The following is a 22,330-nucleotide window of genomic DNA, read 5'->3' as shown; positions in this document are numbered from 1 at the left end:
GAGGAAGAGGCTGTATGCTGTTGGTTTTGTGCTATGCAGGTGATTGTTCCTCTGTCGTATAAGGAAGCGGGTGAATGCAGTGTACGTATTTGGGGTATGACCCATTCTGAAATATTAGAAGGATGATGAGTAGAGCTTAAGACCCTCCCCTGAAGCCTGGATTTTTTTAACAGGAATAGGAATAGTTAGCCTGTCCACCCCAAAATACTCTCTTTCAACTCAATTTCATGATAGTATCCAGATCCCTAGGCAGGAATACGTTCAAGCAAGAGGTAGACAAATAACACTGTGGAAGAGATTTTTTCAGCCTGGAGCACAACCCCTATTTCACTGATTCACGTGTTAGAAGGGCATGCATTGTTCTTGGGGGAGTTTTTGTTGGGGTGTGGGTGGGGAGGTTGTTCTTTTCACGTTGTTAAAGTTTTCTGTGGATTCTACATTATTTCATTTCAATTTTTGCACTGTGTTGTAGGTCCAGCTCGCTGGAACAAGTTTACAGGCTGCTGCTCAGTCCTTAAATGTACAGGTAAAGACAGTTTCCTTCTGCTGCTTGTCCTTCTCTCATTGCAGACAGCATTGTGGTCCCATTAGAGATAGTTTTTAACCTATGATATGTTACTCTTTTTTCATTCTGACTTGTCTTGCAAGTGATGGGTATGAAGGAATAATAGTTTTACAACTGTAGATCAGGTTCAGGATTGTAAGCATTCAGAAACTAGAGTTTAAAACATGCAGTGATTGTAATTTTATACTGAATTTCAGCCAGGTGTTGTATCATGAAAACTATAAAACTCCAGGAATATTTCATGTTCTTCCATTTATTCATTTATTTTAAACATAGCAAGTATTACTTTGCCATTTGTCCTTACTTCTGGTAGCTGAATATAGGAGTGTAATGTAACATTAACTATGTGATGTGGCTAGTGTAGATTGTTTGTGTAAATAACAGATAGTGATTTCAAAATAAGTCAGAGTAATTGTTGTTTAATAATGTACGTGAGACAACAAAGCTTTCAAACTTTTTTATGATGCTGAACACTTCAGTGTATCAGTTAACGTGCCACTTCCTCTCAGTACTATATTAAGGAGAAAGGGATGCAGTTTTATTGAAAACTGGTTTCAGTATTGCTTGTTATTAAAGAATGTAGGTAGTACATTACATGAAATGCAATAGAATGTGGACCCACTTATACATAATAACAATTCGGAAAGAAGAGGAGGTATAGTGACCTTCCTTTCTAAGAGGAAGGAGGCAGAAAATTGCCTTGGTTGCCATGGTAAACTTCCATCCCTGAGAGAGATGTTGGCAAACAGGCTGTATCTCCAGTGCAGAATGTTTACAGTCCTGCGCTGTAATTATCGCTCAATGACTGGCAGAATTAATCAGAGCCTTTATGTTAATTAGCCTGCTCTGCAGTCCCCAAAACAGGTGGTGGAAAATATGCAAATCTATGCAGAATTTTAATGTTCTGCATAACCAGTTTTAATTATCATAAAACTCTCTCCCCCTCTTCATGCACTTACATCTCCTCCCTCATGTCTTCACAATTTCTTCTGTTAAAAAAAAAAACCAAAACCCAAAACTACAAAAAAAAAATCAACCCCGCCTAATCTTTTAAAATAAAGCAGCATTCAGTTAAATAAATGCTAAACTTTGATTATTTAAAAGCACTGTATGTATTATGTGTTTTGCTGTAGGTAGATAAACCTGTGAGGATTTTTTAAACCAGTTCTGTGTAAGCCAACAGTATGATGACTTAGAGGTACAGGATGCAGACATACAAAATGGAAACAAAATCTCCTTTCCCTTGTTCCATTCTTCAGGATTTTAGGCAATTAATAGTTTTAGCAACCTTTTCTTTCTTTATGGTGAAAGGTAGCGTCGGCTTCAGTTGCATTGCATAAAATGAAATGAGACCTGAAAATAATGTCAGAGTTACAGAAGACCAAAGAGCCTTTTTGTTTTGTTTAAGCTGCATTACCTACAGACATGTTTGAGCAATCGTAGCTGAGATAGTGGCCACATAGAGCCAGTGCTTAAACACACTCTTAAAATAAACCCAAGGGCTTTTTGTATGCAGATGAAAGATTTTTATTGTGCAGTGTTGAGATAGCAATGTTATACATTAACATCTGTTTTACACTATAAAGAGTTGTATTTTTTTTTGACTAGTCTAAATCTAATGAAGAATCTGGGGACTCTCAGCAGCCAAGCCAGCCTTCCCAGCAGCCTTCAGTGCAGGCGGCCATACCCCAGACCCAGCTCATGCTGGCCGGAGGACAGATCACTGGGGTAAGATTTACCCAAGTATACTGCAGTAAGCCTCCTGTCCGGCAAATGATGGCAGTATCTACGGCAGTCCCCGTAGAACTGTCAGTGAAGGTTATTGTCATTTCCTTTAACATAGGAAGAAACTTGAGTGAAAGAGGGGACAGAAAATATCTTCCTATAAAAAAGCAGACTTTAATCTTTTGGTTTTTGTTGCAAAGTATTTGCTTCAAAAACAAAAAAAAATTCGTTCTCTCTGTTCTCAGTATTCGTCTTGACTCTGCAATGAAGTTAAAACGTGGTGTGTGTACAAATAAGAAAGTCACTGATGTCATAAAGAGGAATTTTTATTTTTTTGCAAGATTAAAATGAGGCATGAGAGCATGAGACTAAATCTTATCAGGTAGCTGGGTGAAGAACAAAAATGATGGGAACTGCTGACACTAATTCTTCCTCTTCTCAAACACATTTCTTTTTAAGTAACTATATTAGTGCTTGCCTTAAGCCTATTCAACCCTTCTGTTTTAACTTACCAATTTTGAGTTTTTAATTGCAAGGCTTTGGGAGTAATTATGGAATAACTGTTGTTTTAGGATTACTGGTGTTTCTGAATTGTTGTAAATGCTTTCAGTCATTTAAAAAAAGAGTAAGTTTTGTGAATGGGCTGGCTTGGTTAAAGAGTTTGCTTCCACGTAATCAGCTTTGCAGTTTTAAGAGTTTGCATGTTAATAAGGAATTTAGGGCAGTTGCTCCAACAATGTATTTATTATTTGAAGTATTAGGTTAGATCATCTCTACCCTTGAATGAAACGAGGTCTCAATTTCATGTTCAATTGTTAAATCTTCTCGTATTCTAGTGTGTAAATAAACGTCCTATTTAGTTTTTGGTTAATTACATTTGAAAGCTTTAAAACAGTCTCACTTTTAATACGTTATTAAAACCCAGCATATTTTATTATTTTTCTCATTCTCAAAAAATATTGGTTTGTTTTAATTTATGATTGTCTGAAGTAGTGAAACATTCAAAACTCCAGGCCTATGCAGATATGGATTGTAGTAAATATGGGCATCAAGATTCATTTACATGTAAAGGAGTGACTGCTGCCACCTGTTTCACAGAGATAATGTGTGTTTGGGAAAGGGAAGGGATGTAAACTTGCCAACTCTATTCTATTAAAAAAAAAAAAAAGCAGATGGGGAGACTTGGAGAGAAACAAATGGAGCTCATGTTCTTTACTTATATCTTAGGGCATAATGGAAATGATGGAATATGGCAGGGATTCATGCTAATGTGAAGCAGCTGGGGGGTTATCAGTTTGTTCAGTAGCCATAGCCAGCCTTCCTGCTTCTCATTCCTCTCTGGCTAATCACTTGCTGTTCTGCTGGGTGTAAATTTCCTTTCAACTCCTGGCAATACTGATTCTTTTCTTTTGCTTGCTACTTAATTACCTTTTTCCTGAACCTCCTGGTAGAGTTGTGAGGAAAACTTAGGAGTAAAGTTAGGTTCTGTAGGTTCCAGTAAGTGCAAATGTTTGCATTCATGCAGTTTGTTTTATGTCAGGTCTGTGGTAGGTTTGGTCCTACACTGTGTTGAGTAGCCAGCTGTCTTTACTTAAGGCCAGAGTCATTGGCTAGTTAATGGCTGAACTGTAGTAATAGTTCTAGGAATGTCTGGTTAATATAACTAGTAATGAGCTAGCTAATGACTTTGTAGCTGAAGTGGCTCTTTCCATTATTAATGGCTGTGTTTTCTAATTATTTATAGCTCACGTTGACGCCAGCACTGCAACAGTTATTGCTACAACAGGCGCAGGCACAGTTGCTGGCGGCTGCAGTGCAGCATTCAGCCAGTCAGCAGCACAGCGCTGCTGGTGCCACCATCTCGGCCTCTGCTGCAACGCCGATGACGCAGATCCCTCTATCTCAGCCAATACAGATTGCACAGGTGAGCCTTGAGGCTTGAGAGGGTGGAAAATAAAGAGGTTTGACTAATTGCATCATTCAAATAATATTTGTATTCCTTATTCAGTGAGTTTCTAGAGTCCTTGAGTACTGTTAGTCTTTCCTCATGCATCCTTAGCTCATGAGGTTGGAGTTGATAGTTTTAGCAAGGAATGTGTACTAGCTGCTCATCAGTTCCACTGGGCTTCTGAGTTTGTTCCAGAATCTGACCAGATGCTGTATTTCCTGAATTTTCCTCCTTGTAGTTAGCTTGAGAAAGGAGAAAAAGAGGTATAGAAAGATGTCTGTAGAAACGACACTTGTCGAGACCTGTATGGATGGGAAGGGATACTTACGTATGACAAAGGATGCGTGTTAGATCCAAACAGTAAAATGATAGGGCTGAAGAAAGGTGGTTTAGCTTGACACATTTGTGTGCTATTTTGGCTCGGTGCTTAATGTTCAGAGTTCAATGACAAAGAATGGGCATTCTTGTGTGTCTAGAGAAAAACTTGCCAGAATGGGTCTGGTGTCGGAATCTGTCCAGTTTTATGGTCTGCTGCTAAAGACTTGTTAATTCTTAATTCTGAAGAAGTGCTTGCCAAGGAAGTTCTGCTTACTAGGAGCAGCAAAGATCCTCCTGGGTCTTCCAGGATTGGCTTAATTCAGTGTTGGAGAATGCAGCGCCACTGACTCTCTGCTTAGCATACATAGTGTGGAAACTCCTTAGACTTCTGGACAAGGGTAGCTGAATGTACAGCATAGGCATCTTGAGTACTACTAGAGGTGATTGTGTTGCTGATGCTGAGGTCCATCTTTCCATAGATTAAGGTTTTCAGTACGTAATATTTCAGTTTGATTAGTCTAGCTGTGCAAAATATGTAGATATGTAATCTCCAAAGTTGCTGCTTCTTCCAGTGAGCAGGTTCTTTAAGACTGTCTGATGCTTTCTATTCAGACTATTTTCACTTGCATTCAACTGGCATGAAGTGTCTAAAAAGTGAACATGAAGGCTGATTAAGTAAAAGAACGGAAATGTCACAATTATCTGTGAAGTCCATTGGTGAAATGTGCTATTCCTTTATTGTGCTAGCCCAATAGCTGAATAACGGCCTGGTTGTGCTATCAGTTTTTTGTTAGCTGAAGTGGCAAACTTCTGTGGTGTTGGTCTAAAAGTTCTGACCTCTCTGGCTGTCCTTACAGAGGCCAGTGATGCCATCCCATATTTAAAAGGCCAGTACTGACGTTGCCCACAGACCCCTCACACTGAGCCTCTTGATGCACTGTGACGAGTCATGTGACCAGATATTAATACTTCTTTTAGCAAAGGATCCCACTTCATGATCTGGAGATGACTCCAGGACATAGTGTTCAAGGAAACTTGTAACTCCCAAGACCATCTCTTAATTTTGTTAAGCCTTTGTCTGTAGCCAATAATGCAGACAGATTCCAAGAAAAGAATGGGAAATGCCCTTGTCAAGGAAGTTGATGGTTAGCTTCTAACATTTCTCCATGCATCTGTCACAGAGTTCCCATTTGACATTATGCAAGTCTTTTAACCTAAATATAAGTGATCCACAGGTGTGTGCCTCTTGTCTTCCAGGTGTGCAGCTTAAGATAGCGAGGTCTGCTTTACTGAAGTGCGGAGCATTAAAATTTCATATTAATAAAATCTGTACCTTGAACTTTCTGGCTTTACATTTGTCAAATATGCCACCAAATTAGTGGATACTTTTGAAGGCATTGTTGTGCATGTGTGAGATGTTGTTAATCCTGCTTTTCCACTTCAGTGGGAAGCTATGAAAATGTGTGAAGCTTTTACAATTATTAATTTAGTACTGGGTTTTTCTCCAGAACTTTAAAAATCTTCAGAGAAGTGTTTGAGAAGAGTTGAAAAGATCAGGCATGTGCCGTCAAATAGGAGCTTCTGAAGTGAGCATTGTCTGGTTTGTGCATGTGAATGAGCTAAAGGCTCTATGGAAAATAGCATGTGATCATGTAGTTGCCACCATTATGATGTGTATTTGTAGCACAAGGGGAACAAATTAAAGTTTCACTTGTTTTCTGGCATTTCTAATTACTTAAATGTTTGACTTTACAATTAATTTCTTTTAGGATAGGTTATTTTGATATATAAATGTAGCTTGGTTGAATCTTGTTAGCTTCTTCTTATGATGAAAGTGCAGGGCATAATTTGTGCAGGTGTTGGATATAATTTGAGATACTTTATGGAAAACTTTCACTGTCTAGGTTTGTAGGTGGATAACACCATGCTTTTTGATCCATCTTGACAACTATTTATAAGCGGTGCTCAGCTTTGTTTGTGTTGCTATTGTAAACATATAGCTGATTACACATATAGTTGAATGTTTGTTTTAATTGATGATTTTTGAATAATTGATTAACTGGCAGGTCTCTGCAGCAGGGGGATTACCATATTTATTTTAATTAACTAATTGCACAAGCATGACTTCTTTAATGTGCACTGCAGTTGATGTAAGGTGTCTTGCTGCAGCAGTCTGGTGAGATGTTAGTGGTGCTGCTGGGCTGATGCTAAATTGTCACTAAACAGTTGTACCAAGTTTTGGAGTTCTTTGTAAACTTTACTTGTTTTCAGGATCCATAATCAGTGTTTAGATGATGTAAACCTCAAAGTGATGGAGATGCTTAAGTTTGTACTGAAGCTGTAACTGGAGATAATGGCATTGAATTTAGAACTTGAGATTATTTTTATTTAGAAACAAAAAACTCCCTCACGTCAAGACGTAGCACTTGGCAGATTATTCTGTCGAGGTAGGATTTGGATTGTTTTGATCTTTCTAAATTGTTGGGCAGCACCAGAAGACATGCATGTTTCCCCAAAAGTCTTCCCATCTCTTCCTATGTGCTTGTGCTAGCATACAGATTTTACCATTGAGAAAAAAAAATATCAGTACAGGAAAATAGTTTTGGGGTTATTTGCATGGTTGCTATTGGGAGATTATTGTAATGCTACAATTAACTAAATAATAAAACTTTCCCAAGGTAGAAATAAAGTTGGATTTCAAATGAATTTGAGGGGCTGGTAGGGCTATTTAAGAGTGATTAGCCTTGGAGGTATCGTTTCCATTCTGCATTACAGAATTATAGTTCTGTATTTAAACAAGACTCAGCCAAGATACCGTTTACCAAGGCAGATGCACAGAATAAGATTGCTTATACCAGTTATCCCCAAGGCCTCAATTTAAAAACAGTTTTCTCATACTGAAGAGTAAGAGCCTGATAACAAGAGTTGTCATGTCTTAGCTGGGTATCCTGTGTTATGAATACTATAGTCTTAAACAAAAAGCTCTCCTCCTTTGATCTTACAAATACACTGCCACTGTTTCTTTGTATTCTTTCTTGTATGTAACTCCATCTCCTGTGGTGCTTCTTCAAATCATCTGAGATCTGCTTGGTCATCTGGAGGGGTTTCACTCGTTTGCTTTTGGTGGGGGAGGTCTTCAACCTATCTGTTTTTCTGTTCATACTTTTTCCTTCCAACATTTCTTCCCAACTCTTCCTTTTGTTTTACTACTTTTTCTCTTATCCACCTCTATTTTCATCCTTCAGCCTCTCTTCATTTCTTTTTCTTCCATCCAGCGTTCACAGCCGTAGTCAGCTTGCCCTACTCTTTCTATTTCTGTTTCTTCCTCTGCATCTAGTCCTCGCGTCCAATTCAGTATGAGCCCCTCTGTGCTGGAGGCTCTGCTCAATCTGCAAAGGTAACCAGTAGAGCATTGAAAATCAATGAATAAATGAGTGGAGATCCATGTTGCGTTGGGCTCAAGAAGTAAGAGTTTTTAGTAGCAGTTCTGACCAGTGTAACTTTATGATATGAAGTCAGAAGAAACATGGAATTCCTGGGAAAAACTGGAGCAGTTATCTCTCTCTCTTTTTAGGAAGGAAATTTGGCTCAATTTTGTAGGAGTGGTTGCAGTACTTCTCAAATTTTCTGAAAGCAAACAATACTACCAAATTTAAAAACACTCTGTTGCGCTGGGGGGCACTTTTTAAAATGTTACCATTCTCATAAAATGGAAGTTTCCATTTCTTAAAGAGCATTGCTTGGTCAATCCATCTGGTGTCTGTCTACCATATTATTACACTGCATGCTTTTGACTTAACATGACCAAGTTGCCTAAGTGATTGACGGCCAGTGTCTTTGTAATGCAGGTTAAGTAGTCGTTTTCTTATGATGCACGTCTATGGTTTCATAAATCAATGGACTCTCTATTTTTTTTTTTCCTCCCTAGTCTTTCTTTCCACCCACTGACAGTCCCCACCCCTCTTTCCCAGAAGGAGATTGTTGCAACTTTTAAGTCTTAGTTTAACAGTTTTAAAATAATATAAGGTCATGGACAGATAACTATATTCTGCAAAGGGTTGTATTGTGTAAATAAAAAGTTATCCTTGTCAGTCTGTCTTGGCTTTCCATCACCATCTCCATTGCTGGCAGTTAATGGCCTTTCACATCTGCTGGCTGAGCAGCTTGTGTGAGTGCTCAGTAACCTGCCTCAGTCAAAATGCGTGGCGGCTACTTTACTGGCCTTAAGAAGCACGTCTTTGTTAGTCTGGCTCACTTTAACTCAAGTATGTTAGGAAGTATGTTAAAACGAGCAGCGAACTGGCATCGTTAACATCTGACACAGTAGGACCCAGAAGAGGGTATCTGTCTGCAAACAGGTACCCTGGTATCTGAGTAACTTATCTGAAATAGAGTTTTGAGAGGTTTTTTTGTTTGCTTGGTTTGGTTTGTTTAATGGGAGGTTCTAAGTGTGGGAAATATTTCAGGCTTTTATCCTCCTGCTTGGCGGGTATTTTGAAACAGCTGCTTCTCAGAAAGATGGAAAGATTCTAAACATGTATAGATAGTTTTCATAGATTACCTCTGTTATGTTGGCTGGCTTCACATTATGCTTCAGTTTTCAAATTTCAGTTACTCCTGTTATTGTCCTGTTTGAAGAAGATGAAAAGAAAAAGGCTAGTTTGGGGGGAATATTTTTAAGCAGTTCTCTGTTTTCATTCTCCAGCTAGACAGCAAGTTGAAGCATTTTTCTTGATGATTCAGTTTCTCAGAGATCAGCATTTACATTGAGACCAGTCATTTAATTATAGAAAATTAATAGTTCTCAATGGTTTAAATACATAAAAGTAGGGTTCTACAATAGTGCAGCGGTTTGGATTATTCCTTTTAACCTTAATTATAGCCATGTCTATTAAGCTTATTGTAATTTGTTTCAGAACTAATCAAATACATTTACCTACTATTTGAGTTAGCTATTTCCTGAAATTTGACCTGAACGACCAGAGTGCAAACTAGGAATCTGTAATTTTTTGCTTTCCTGTTGCTGATTAGAATGGTAATTGCAGATTGTTGTTATAAACAAAAATAGCTCCCAGCTAATATGCTTGATTTGTCAACAATGAGTTTTGTAGCAGAGTTGCATCCTCAAAAAATAAGACTGAAATCCAGGTGCTGATAAGTCTAAAGTATTTGAAAACTTCTGCACTTGGCGGGGAGGGAGATTGATTTTTTTTTTTTTCCCCTTTTTTTTAAAAGCAGAACACTGCTGGAAATATTTTACTGGGTTATTTGGTAAACAATTTTTGTTTGGTTTTATGAAGGACAGTGAAATTCAAATTGTCAGCCTAAAGGATATTCAGTAGTAGGACTGCTGTGTTTGACATCCACTTTTATCTCTAAATGTTAGAATGTAGCTGGTTGATAGGAAATCTAGTTACGTTGGGAGTCATGGCTGCCTTAAATGTCTAACACACAGCTCTTTCTTTTCCTTTTTCTTTTTTTTTTTCTTTTTTATTTTTTTTTTTTTTTTTCCCCTTCCCCTGTTTCCTTAAGGATTTGCAGCACTTGCAGCAGCTTCAGCAGCAGAATCTCAACCTGCAACAGTTTGTGTTGGTGCATCCAACAACCAACTTGCAGCCAGCACAGTTCATCATCTCACAAACACCGCAGGGGCAGCAGGGTAAGTGCTCCTTGCCAGAAAAGAAAATCATACATAGCTTTTTAGAGGAGAAGGTGAAACTGAGGTGGTTCGTACACCTTCGCTAACTGTCGATATTCCCTAGGAGAAATAACAGTATTGCAATTAGGAGACTCTAACAGGTTGTCCCTTTCTGGGTGTTAGACCTCAGCTTTGTCAAAGTTTGTGTAGCTCGCTTCTCAAGGAGGATCAATGCAGAGATTATGTCATGGGAAAATTGGTTAACAACAAGGCCTCTTGGGAAATACTGCAGCATGTGAATTTCTGGGTCAGGCTCTCAAGAAGGAAGCCTACTGGGAAGAGAACTTGGAGAAGACAACTCTCCAGATCTCAAAGGCAGAATCCTAAGAGGTGGAGGCCTGGAGGGTGTCTGGGCTGTCTGGATTAGGTCAATGCTAAAAGGGCTACAAAATTCTAAGACTGGAAAAAGATGACAAAATCCAGAGTCCCTGTGGGAGACTAGAAAAGTCCTTAAGCCTAAAGAGGGTACAATGAATTTTGTCATAAACTGAAATAATTACACCTTGGGAAAAGAGCTAGATTGATTTTGTATAACAACTCTCGGAAATAATATTTTGGCAGTACACTGGGTATGGCTTACATGCTAAAGGCAGACCAAGGCAGTGGTAGGTGGTAGTGTGCCAGACCACTTAAGATGTTGCACAGGAACTTTGCTCTAAGAACTGATATGTTCAGGTTGCAATACATCAGAGTACTGATTGCACCCTGTTTGATGCCCACAGAAAACTGCATTTAGCCATGGCCTCTTATGCTGATATACTCCAATGGTCTTTTTACCCCCTTTCTCTTCTACATGAACTCTACTCAGTTGTTCAGGTCTGGTAATCCAAAGATTCTTGCTCAGAAGGCAAATCCTGTTATGCTTGAAGAGTCCTCCAGAGCCTGGCTGTCCTATAAAGCGGCTCTTTGCACCACATTTTCTTCTGTTCTTTTCAATTTTTTCATGCATCATTTCTTCTTATATACTATGAGTTGGGTAGAACTGGCTTTCCATTATGCTGAAGCTCTCTCGCTGTCTGAATGCTCTCACATTTGAATAAAGGGTTAGTCAAAATTACCTTTCTTTTACTAGGACTTGATTTAGGACAGCTTTTGTACCAGTGCTGGTAGAAAATTACTAAAAGACTATTCATGGAGGCATTTAGTGATGTACTAGTTTCTTAAAATGAAGCAGAGCTTATAAGTTTAACATGTTCTTCTAGAAGAAATCAAACGTCACCAAAATTTAATTTAAGGATTCTTTTTAATAGGCTGCGTTGTTGTTGTTGTTGTTGTTAAATTCTTTTAAGGAAACAGCAAGCACAAAAGCATTGTTTTGAAAAACTCACTGGTATTAATGTCTGCCTACGTTTTTCAGTTAACTTCTGCTGGTTTTCTAAAATATCTCTGAAGATGCTTCACAAAAAAGGAAACTAACAAGCAAATCATATTCATCTCTCAAAATTAATTGTTTGCATTATAGAAAGGAAGTAAGGCTTTTTGTTTGTTTGTTTAAAATCTTCTGAAGTAGAATAACTACCAGAAGAGGTTTTCATAGTACCTTTTCCAGGGGCCATCTGTGAAAATGATTTCTTCACTGCAATGTAAGACCTGCATATTGCTGTCATCAGTGACGCAGTGTGTGTAGAAACACCATGTTTTACTGGTAATGTGCAGCCTGGACAACTGAATAGCTCAAAAATGTAGGAAGATTTATATTCTGTATTCTGACCATAGGCCATTAGTGTGTGACAACCTTCCAAACTGAAATGCTTGAATGGATCTAACTTTCTTTGTGAGCACTCAATGATAAAGCAACATGTATGTCATAATACCCCTTATCTCACTTTTTGGTGTGGCTATTTGCAGTATTTCATGGTTATTGTTAGAAGATCTCAAACAGTATGTTATTATTTATGAGAAAGATTGAGAAAGTGTGTATTTTTATTTTGTTATTTGCTGTTGCAGCTGACTTTTCCATGTTGTTCTTGTCCTATTGCTCCATTAGTCAACTTCATGAAATAATAAACATTCTGAAGAAACTAGCATAGAGCTTTCTTTAAAACCAACGGCATTCAGATTTTTTTGGATGCCTCATTGGTACTGCATGCAGCTTTGTGTGTGTGTGTGTGTGTATGTATTTAATAACTAAAATGAAAATTCAGATTTATTTATAGATTATCTGTTTTGGAGGAAATCTATTCCTTTACAGACTGCACTACATATTTTGTACATGCCATGTAGTCATGTAAATGAGAAACATTTTTAATACAAGAGAATAGTTTTGAGGGAAATAAGTGAAGAATAGTATCTCTAAGCAAGATCATAGAAGACGTAAACATTTGGTAGAGAAAAGCTTTTACCTGAAGAGGTGATAGGGTGCAGAGTAATGCAATCATCAGCAATCATATTTAGATTCTTGGAAGAGGTTGAACATCATGGCTTAGATCCAACTTCTGAAAAATTTTAGAGAAGTCAATACCTAAAATATTCATCAACAATCAGGATGTTATTCTGCTATGTTTCTTCAACACACATTATAAATCACAGCAGCAGATGTGAAATTCTCCCCAAAAATCCACTGCCATATGTCTAACGTAATCATCTTCCTTTTCCACATGATTTGTGGTTATTCAGTGGCTTACGTGAAACAAATCGTGAAGTTCCTGTTTTTCATGGTGTGTAATAGGTAACATCATAACTGAAGGAATTGTTTCAAGCCTCAGCAGATATAGAATCATAGAATCATTAAGGTTGGAAAAGACCTCTAAGATCGAGTCCAACCGTCAGCCCAACACCACCATGTCCCTAAGCGCCTCATCTACACGTCTTTTAAATACTTCCAGGGACGGTGACTCAACCACTTCCCTGGGCAGCCTGTTCCAATGTTTAACCACTCTTTCAGTAAAGAAATTTTTCCTCACATCCAATCTAAACCTCCCCTGGCGCAACTTGAGGCCATATGCAGAAGATTGAATGGAAATAGAAATTTGGAACAATTTCTTATTCAGAGCAATTATTGTCCCCATATTATTGTTGAAGCCACAGGCAGGAATTTAGCACCTTGTACAGTCTTTATACCTCTTGTATCTGTTCTTGTATCTAATAGATCTGTCTCTAGAATAATCAATTCAACATCCTTTACTGCAATTATAGCTGCTGCTTAAAAATATTACCCTCATCAGGTGACCGTTTGCCTTTCTACTTGGAAGATATTGCCAATAAAAATCGTATCGGTAAAAATCTGAATGGAGAGGGGAAATGGTGCTGCATTTCATTTAAATTCATCTTGCAAACAGAAGTTGTTAAGATCTGAGAAAAGACTGCATCATTGTCAAGGAGGTTTAGAAACAGTACTTATGAAGAAAGTATCCAGAAAGGCAAATGTGGAAGACAAGCTACTAATTAGCAACTAATTAGATGCATTTACTTAAACTATTTAAAAAAAAAAAATTAAATATCTCTAAAGCATCATACTTTTGCATAAATCCGTATCTACCTCCATGCAGTCATTCTTTTGGAGTGTCACATAGGTGGTTTGTATGCCCTATTTAATGCCATAATACCACTGGGTTCTTAGAACCCAAAGCAGAGGGCTAGAAATACTACCTCTGTAAAGTTAAGTATACAAGTACAATATTAGTTTTTTATAGATTCAAAAAATCTTGTAGGTTGGAAGGGACCTCTAGAGGTCATGTAGTATTGCTCAAAGCAGGTCCAATTACAGCAGAGTGCTCAGTGCCTTGGCCAGTTGAGTTTGAACATCTCCAGGGATGTTGATTTTTTTCATGGTAAAAAAAGAAAAAAAAAAAAATTGTTTCCTTATATCTAGTTGGAGTTTTCCATGTTCCAACTTATGTCTGTTGCATCTCATTGCTGTGCACCGTCAAGAAGAGTCCATTTCTGTCTTTGAAGACAGCAACAGGATCTCACCTTAGTCTTCTCATAAGGCTGAACAAACCAACTCACCCATTCCTCATATGGGTGTTCCAGCCCGTTAGCCACGCTGGGTGAGACTTACTCCAGATATGGTCTCACAAATGCCAAATGGAGGGGAAGAATCAAAAGCCTTGACCTGCTGGCTGCACTCTTGCGAATACAGCCCCGGATGTGGTTGGCTGTCTTTATTTTAAGGGCACACTTGCTGGCTCACGTTCATCTTATTGTCCTCCAGGACCCCCAGGTCTTTTTTCTGCGAAACTGCTTTCTAGCCAGCCAGTGCCCACCCTGTATTGCTGCACAGGGTTATTCCAGTCCCCATACAGGACATTGCATTTTCCTGCATCGATCTTCATGAGGTTCCATTTGTCCAGCCTGTCTAGACCCTGACTTCTGGCCTATTGACCACTCTCCCCATATTTGGTATTGTCCGCAAACTTGCTGAGAATATATTTTGTCCCATCAGCCTTATTGTAATAAAGATGTTAAATCGTATTGATGCCAGTATGAGTCCCTAAGGAAACAGCAAAGATTGAAACACCAGTATCTCAGTAGTTGCCTAAAAGGTGCAGTTTTGGACTTACGTTGTATTTAAAAGGCTGTGCTATGTGCCCTATAAGTTAAGTCACTGAAGTTATCTTGGACCCAAGTGGGGACCGGTAGTTTCTTCTCAGAAAAAAAACAAAGGTGAAGCTTAGACTAGCACAAGTCATGTCTGAAAAGAGCAAAACTGCAGCTCCCCACCCATGGAAGCCAACAAGAGTCCAAAGTGTGTGCACAGCAACTATCTAAAAAGACTAAGTCAGTGGAAGAGATGCGTACTTTGCCAAAACAGTTCAGCTGTTTTCCCCACCCCCTGATCATTACTTCAGTCAGCTGCAGGTTGAACTAACTTGTTCTTTCTCCAGTTTCTGCCTGAGACACCTTGTATCAGTATTTCTTAAATAGGATAAATTGTAAAAACTGAGTAGATTAAACATGTTCAGAATATTTTATACTGTCCTTCAGTGGTGATAATTACTTCAGAACATATGAGTGAGAATAAAGTGAGGAAGAGTGCAGTCATCTTGTGCTATCAGCAAAAGTGTTATTGCTAGAAAAACATCCTCTGGGATTTCTTTGAGGACAAAAAAAATCATGAAAGGAGAGTCCTAATTGTTCTGATTACAGTCAGAAGATGAGTCAGTAACTTGTGATCGATGGTGTTACCAGTGGACTAGAGGTCAAATGTTGTCACTGTCAGCTGCCTATTTTTTGTTTCATTGTTGGTCAGCCGCTCTCTAGTGTTAGTATGATGGCTTGCCCCTTTCTATTTCAAGTTGTCAGTTAAAATTTACTGTCACTAAATGAAGGTCAAAACCTCTTCACTTAGAGGTGACTGTTCACTAATTAATATTTAAATTTGGGCAGCTGAAATCATCTTTCAAGTGAACAAATATTTGCATTGTAAAAAGCACTGTGTAACTGTAGTAGGTAGCTGTCTTGGAAGTTCCTTAAGCTGATCCGTTCCCTCGCTGTGGCTTTTCAAAAACACAGCTGGAACATGTTGATTATGTGGTGCAAAGCAAATTTACATAGTTGTCTATGCTGTGCTATTATGTTGCATAAGCAGCTGGCTTTATTCTGTGGGTCTTGAGCATTTTGATAGCAACACATTCTATTTAAAATACATATTCCACACTGTTAAAAAAAAAAAAGTAACAGTAATATCACTGTCAGAAGACAATTCTTCTGTAGTTATGTATCCCTCATTGAGGATCCATTTTCTCCTTCCTACCCATGGTAGTCCCTCTTTTCATGTCTCCTATGGCCTTAACCTCGCATAAAACATCCAGTTTCTCACTCAGTATTTATATAGTCCTAAATTCCTGTGTCCCTTACCTGTATTCTGCTAAGAGGTAGCTGGTCATGAGTGGTGCGCTCTGACTGATCGGCCAGCTGATGAGCTAGAACAGACCACGTCAAACTAAAATTACAGAATTTAAGTGGTACTTACTTGGTGTTCTGTCCTCTGAGTGGCCATAGTGTCTATCTGTTGTTCTCGTGTCATCATTCCCCCTGGTTTTAGGAACTTGGTATACTGAAGATGCCTATTAAGTGTAAGTTTAATTAGTTAGGTTTTTAAATTATTATAGGGGAAACTGATAATCATAGTCAGGAGTTACCTAAAGAATAACAGTAATATTTTTCACAATAAAATTGAGGGACTTGACTAGCTGTAGGTATATTTTTGTCAAGATCCTTACCCCTTAAAAATATATAAATTTTAGTATTAGAAATGCAAAAAAAAAAAAAATCAGATAGCTTCTAGTTAAAATAAATAGATGCAAGCATATATCTCAATTTCATGAGAGATTTAATAAACCATACAAATAGTGGACTGTAAGGGAATTTATTTTTAGAATGACAGTACATTGCGTATATTTGTTGCATCAGTCCCAAGTGTTCTTTAACGTTACCACCTTTTCATAATAGCAGGGGTTTTCATATATTCAGTGTACTGTTTATTCTATTTGTGCAATTTAAGCAGCGTTCGGTATCTTACCTAAGCTTTAAGTTCTCATTACTTTTCCTTCTTTATTTCAGCCAGGAGGAGGTTATCCGGGCTTGTTTTCTCTTCTGGTGTGGTCTGCTTAAGTTTGCCAGAGAAAGTTGCCTTCTTGTTAGGCAGCTGGTATGGGGTGATACGGAGAGGAAGAAGGGTGATCAAGGAGCCAAATTTGTGGGTTTGATTAGTATTCAGTTGTTGGATTTGATCTGATTAGTGTTCAGTTGTTGATTTTTATATGGCTCCCTAATTCTTGGTCAGCTGTTAGTTACAGGAAGAGGTTTACCCAAAATCTGCAAGCTGAAAGGGGCAATAAATTATTCCTGCACACAGAACTGGGATAGCGTAGATCATTACAAACTCTTTCTGCAGAGACTAGTACAGACTTCTCTCTTTTACCCTTCTGTCACCACATATACTTCAGGAAAATGCAAGGGGATTTTGGACTGGAAAGTCCGAAGTCTGAAGATATCTATGCAGGGATGAAATGAAGGCGTGCATCTCAAATTTATGTGGCAAGAGCCTTGTTTCACTTCATTTCATGTTTTAGTCTTTTTAAATGACAAACCAAACCCACCCTTTTCTCTTTCCAGGTCTCCTGCAAGCGCAGAATCTCTTAACGCAACTACCTCAGCAAAGCCAAGCCAACCTCCTGCAGTCTCAGCCAAGCATCACCCTTGCCTCGCAGGTCAGGCTTATTTCTACAGTTCATGAGTTGCTTTGAGGGGATTTAAACTATTGCAAGTGAATGGACTCTTTGTATTAGTTACCGGAGTAGATGCTGTAGCTATAATAGTTTGTCTTTCTAGATAGGTTCAGTGTAGAGCTGAAGTATCAGTAACTTCAGTTTTGTAGTTTCCACCCTAATGTGCCTCTTTTCATGCATTTAATGTTCTAAATTTTTTTTTTAGCTGAATGTTTCCATGATTGATATCTTGAGTTAATGGCACTAGAGCATAATTTGATTTTTTGTAAGGCTTTCTTGGACAATCTACAAATCTGTGAAATTCAGAGGAGCAAGGTGTGGGCTACCTAAAAAGCTCAAAAAGAGGATTACTGACAAGTATCTTTTTTTCTCAAGATTGCAGTGGTAATCTATCTTTATTGTAGCCTATGTTTTGCTATTATTGCTAAGTCATTGCCAGTCTTATTAGTTACCTTCTGTGAAAGTGAAGACATTGTTAGAAATGCATTAAAATATTCTGTTAGATATATGTTAAAATATTAAAACTCTGTGATTAAGCTTTCAGACTAAGAAAAGCAATTTTAAGGTTGCACGTGCCTGCAAATTTAATTTTGCTTCACTCTGGATTTTACTGTGCAGTTTAGTTACATGACTGCATGCTGTTTCTCAAATACCACGTAATACATACGGTATCTTCCTGCCAACTTGGTTACATATAAGAATTTTTTAGTCTGTAATAAGATGCCCGAGTCTATGAGAGTCATAGAAAACTACATTTTCTATTATACCACCTGTAGTATTTTTCATGCACCATGTGGAAAATGGAATGTGTCTTACCTCTGTAGTTCGTACCTCAGTTAGCAGCATGACTCCCTACTAAAGATTAAACTTGGATTAAAAAAAAGTATCAAAACTACAAAGAGAAAATAAATTATATAAAGGGGTAAAGTCAGTAAAGACATATTGCAGTAATTACTCGCTATGCTTAATGTAAATTAAAAACCTTCATAGTGTGACACATATATCTGCAATCCTAGAAAGATCATATATGATCACATTATTTCTCAAGTAATGGAATTATAGATCCTGACCGCCCTCTACCATCTGCTGTGCACTGCAAAATACTGCACTAACTGAGGAGAAAAACAACATAAGGAGCTATGTAAAGACTCAGCTATATGTAGGCCATTTCTTTTAGAACAGTCATTTCTGGACCTTTGCGTAGACTTTGCATAGTACTGTAGTGTTGCATGGACTTGAGGCTGTTCTTACTTGTCCTGAAGGAGTCCGTAGTTTCAGAACTGGGTATAGGATATAAAAGCATGAAGTCACCTTTCCTTAAGAGCCTCCGCTGAACTGAATAGAATTTAACTAGAGTAAATTATTTGTCTCTGCATCTCAGTTCATCTATGGCATGTAAGAAGGTGGAGTTATGCACTCAAAACATGTTTCCAGTGTTCCTGTTGCACATAAAGCCTGAACTGTGCAATACCAGATCTTAATGTATTTTGTTCACCTGTGAGTATTTTCCATGATGCTCAGGTTTTTTCAGATTCTTATTATTGCTGTATAGCAAAATGCTCTAGTATGCCAGCGTTCAGGAATAGTGAATCTTGTGTGGACTTCCTGGAAAATTAGCCTTTTATATAGAAGAAAAGTGTGACTTAAAAGGAATTATTTTCTGTAGATTGCCTTTGCTTAATTTCTCGTATCACCAGTACATTAATTCTTACTGTTGCAAGTACCAACAGAGGGGTTAGAGGGGGATCTATTTTTTTCTTACTGGAAGAGTTGAGTTAGTCACAAGAGATGGCATTAGAGGAAACTTGCCATGTTTGCCAGGCCTGTATGTGCTCACTGTTCCAAGATTAAATAGGAGACTTGAATCTTTTGGGCTGATGACAATCTGCCACCTCATACAAGCAGTAAATTCAATTTAAAAATGATTAAAAGGGGATGAATGCCAAGCTGTCTATAAATGATAGAACTATATCAAGTAAAGGTGTTCAGCCTTTCTTTGAGCAGCTTCTGTAGCAAGTGAAAGTTGTTGGTTATCTGCTGCATTGAACATCTCTTACTTTTCTTTAATTGGTTCTGACAGAGCCTTTAAAAGGCTGTCATACTAATCGAGTTTTCTGGATTGTGATTGCTCGTTCTTGAGAGGAATGTAAATAAATTGGAGGAACTTTCAGATTGGTGGAAATGTCAAATTCATTGGTCTCTCTCAAAGAAACCTCACATACCTTTTCTGAATTTAATTTTTGCTGATTATTCTTTTAAGTCTGATCTTCATCTTTTCCTTGCTCTCTATCTTAATAGCCAGCAACCCCAACACGCACAATAGCAGCGACCCCCATTCAGCCACTTCCACAGAGCCAGTCAACACCAAAGCGAATCGACACTCCCAGCTTGGAGGAGCCCAGTGACCTTGAGGAGCTTGAGCAGTTTGCCAAGACTTTCAAACAAAGACGGATCAAACTTGGATTCACTCAGGTGAGACTGCGTACCTTAGTGCCTGCCAGTGTGGAATCTGAGGTCTCATCTTTCAAGTCTGGAGGGAGACTACAATTCCACCTTTTCCTTAGGAGAACCTTCTTAAATAGGGTTATGCTCTGGCCTTTATGTAGGGGATTTCTAAGAAGTAACAGAAAAAGCCATACATCCATCTTACTTCCCTGTTGGTTTTAAAGCATAGCCATTTTCCCAGCAGGTACGTGCATTTACCAGCTCCAGATGTCATTGCGTGTGCACTATTCATTCTGTAGGATGTAAAATGAATGGGACAAAGCACTTTAAAGCTACCTTTAGAAGTACAAAGTTCCAAAAATCATAGAGCACAATTAATTGCTCTGTGTGTTTAAAAAGTACGTCACAACTGTGGACTTGCTTTGGATGTCAAAGGGGTTTTATCTCTCAAGCATATTTTCCTATTAAACATCAATGATTTCTGTATTTAATGCTTTTGCTAAGGTTCCTAAACAAAACCTGAAAGGACTGTCACTTTGAAGTTCTCTTCTTACAGAGGTGAACTGGAGCTGTGGTTTGTTTTGGTTTGCTTAAAAGCTCTGAAATACCCATAGAGCAGAAGAAAAGTAATCTTGAACATAGTGAAAATGGTTGAATGAGGATTACAATTAAAAGTACGAAATGCATTTATATGTTCTGTTATTCTGTTGAAGGGGAATGCTGCTTGGATCCAAGAGTCCTTTCTTATTAATATCAAAATGATCCCCCCCCCCAATTAAAATATCTGTCCAGGTAAACAATTAATTTTGGCAGGAGTCTGTGGCAAGCATAGGCGTGTTTTTGCTAGAAGAAATAGCACACAAAAATCAAAGTAGGTATTTAAAAGTCTGAGCTCAGAGCAGTCAATCCAACATATGTGATTTGTTCCCCCTGCCCAGAATAAGTAAATCTACTCTAGCTGAAAGTATGTGCTGAAGTCAGATTTATTTTTCTGGCAAAGTCCTAAATGTTTGAAAAATCAGGGTTCATAATGAAAGCTCCTGGCAGCATCTTAATTGTAACTCAAGAACAGAATGTTCTTAGTAAAATGCAGTGCATTTTGCTGGCATGCGTGCCTCCTTCCCTCCCTTCTTTCCACTAGAGGGAGGCACAGAAATACAAGTGATGGACACACACAAAAGCTAGAATAGAGCAGAACAGAACAGAGTACAATACAATAGCTTCCCTATAGCCTGACTGAGGAGGTTCATGTAGATCTTTAGTTATTATGTTTAATCTGTCCTGCTGTGAGATGATTATAAAGGCTCAACTAGACTTTTTAAGTTATGGGTTAACCCTTCTTTATTGACCCTGTTGTGAATTTTCACAGTGAGGAAAAATGAACACAACTGCTTAGGCTTACATTTCAGTATTTGCTTTTGAGCTTAAAAAAGGGGAATCTTGGGAAAGTGATAAAATTGCATTTGATCGTTCCTATCCTAGTCTTAGTTTGTATGTGTATAATTAGGCAGTTCTCATAACTTCTACCTCATTGCATAATTGGATGATAATTAGAGACCCCTATTACTTTGGTTTCCTATAGTTGGATAAATAGACTGCCTTTCAGAGGACAAAAGAAATTTCTTTCCAGTGGTACTGTAAGCTTTTTCAGACTCGCCACCCCTGCCTTTCAAAAATAATTGAAAGATTTAGTTTGAATTGCAAACTAATCACTACATTCTGTCTTGTGAGCAATATAACAGGTTTTGAACTTCAGCAGTTCTGTCTCTTCTCCCACCTCGAAAAGTGGGTGATGGATTTAAATCCTTTCGTTTAACTGTTTTCCTTAAAAAGATCTCCATGTTTGACATACAGAGGCACAATGAGCATACTGTATCTTAGCATTATTGCAGGTATGGGACTGATTGGTCGGTACAGATTCAAGCTATGTGAGCGAACATTTTGGACAATGTTATTTTTATTCTGTAAAAGGTATTACCTCTGCTAGACCGTTTGAGCTTCTTAACAGACCAGTACACACAACAGTGATGTACTTTAGAGTCAGTTTCAGTTCAGTACCGGAGCTTCATTCAACCTACAAAGTAGATCAGATACGTACAGTACCTTTATCCTCTGTTCCATCCATCCTTTCAGCGGCCCATCCCAATCTATAAAATTCTCATCCCAATATGTAAATTCCTTTGCCTACAGCTGAAATGCTGCCACCTTTTGGCATTGAAAACTATTGACAAAGAAATGGTTAACTATTCATTTTAAATCAGATGGCAAATGTTAGTAAGAACAACGTAAATACCAGAATTAAATTTAGTCGGGGGACTGGGGCAAATTTCATAACTCTTTCCTGCCAAGACATAAATCAACTTACCTCTAAAATGGTTTACATAGCCAGGTTTTCGTCTTCATAAACCCACTAGAGCATCCATGTTACTTCTCTTGGAATGATTTATGAGTTTTAAAAT

The 22,330-nt window shown here is 38.1% G+C and overlaps 1 protein-coding gene across 1 annotated transcript in view; it reads left to right on the top strand.

Annotated features, from left to right (window-relative positions):
• Nucleotides 1-22,330, top strand: part of POU2F1 (POU class 2 homeobox 1) — a 43,062-nt gene that overhangs the window by 9,648 nt on the left and 11,084 nt on the right. Inside the window, exons 3-8 of the mRNA XM_009323903.1 lie at nt 473-526; nt 2,174-2,293; nt 4,035-4,214; nt 10,089-10,215; nt 17,314-17,408; nt 19,725-19,898. Coding sequence (XP_009322178.1) covers nt 473-526; nt 2,174-2,293; nt 4,035-4,214; nt 10,089-10,215; nt 17,314-17,408; nt 19,725-19,898 — 750 coding nt within the window. The remainder of the gene's footprint in view (nt 1-472; nt 527-2,173; nt 2,294-4,034; nt 4,215-10,088; nt 10,216-17,313; nt 17,409-19,724; nt 19,899-22,330) is intronic.

Source organism: Pygoscelis adeliae, unplaced genomic scaffold (assembly GCF_000699105.1).
Source record: "Pygoscelis adeliae isolate BGI_AS28 unplaced genomic scaffold, ASM69910v1 Scaffold124, whole genome shotgun sequence".
Lineage (NCBI taxonomy): Eukaryota > Metazoa > Chordata > Aves > Sphenisciformes > Spheniscidae > Pygoscelis > Pygoscelis adeliae.
The sequence above is the reverse complement of the archived record's forward strand: the minus strand, read 5'-3'. Positions and strand labels throughout refer to the sequence as shown.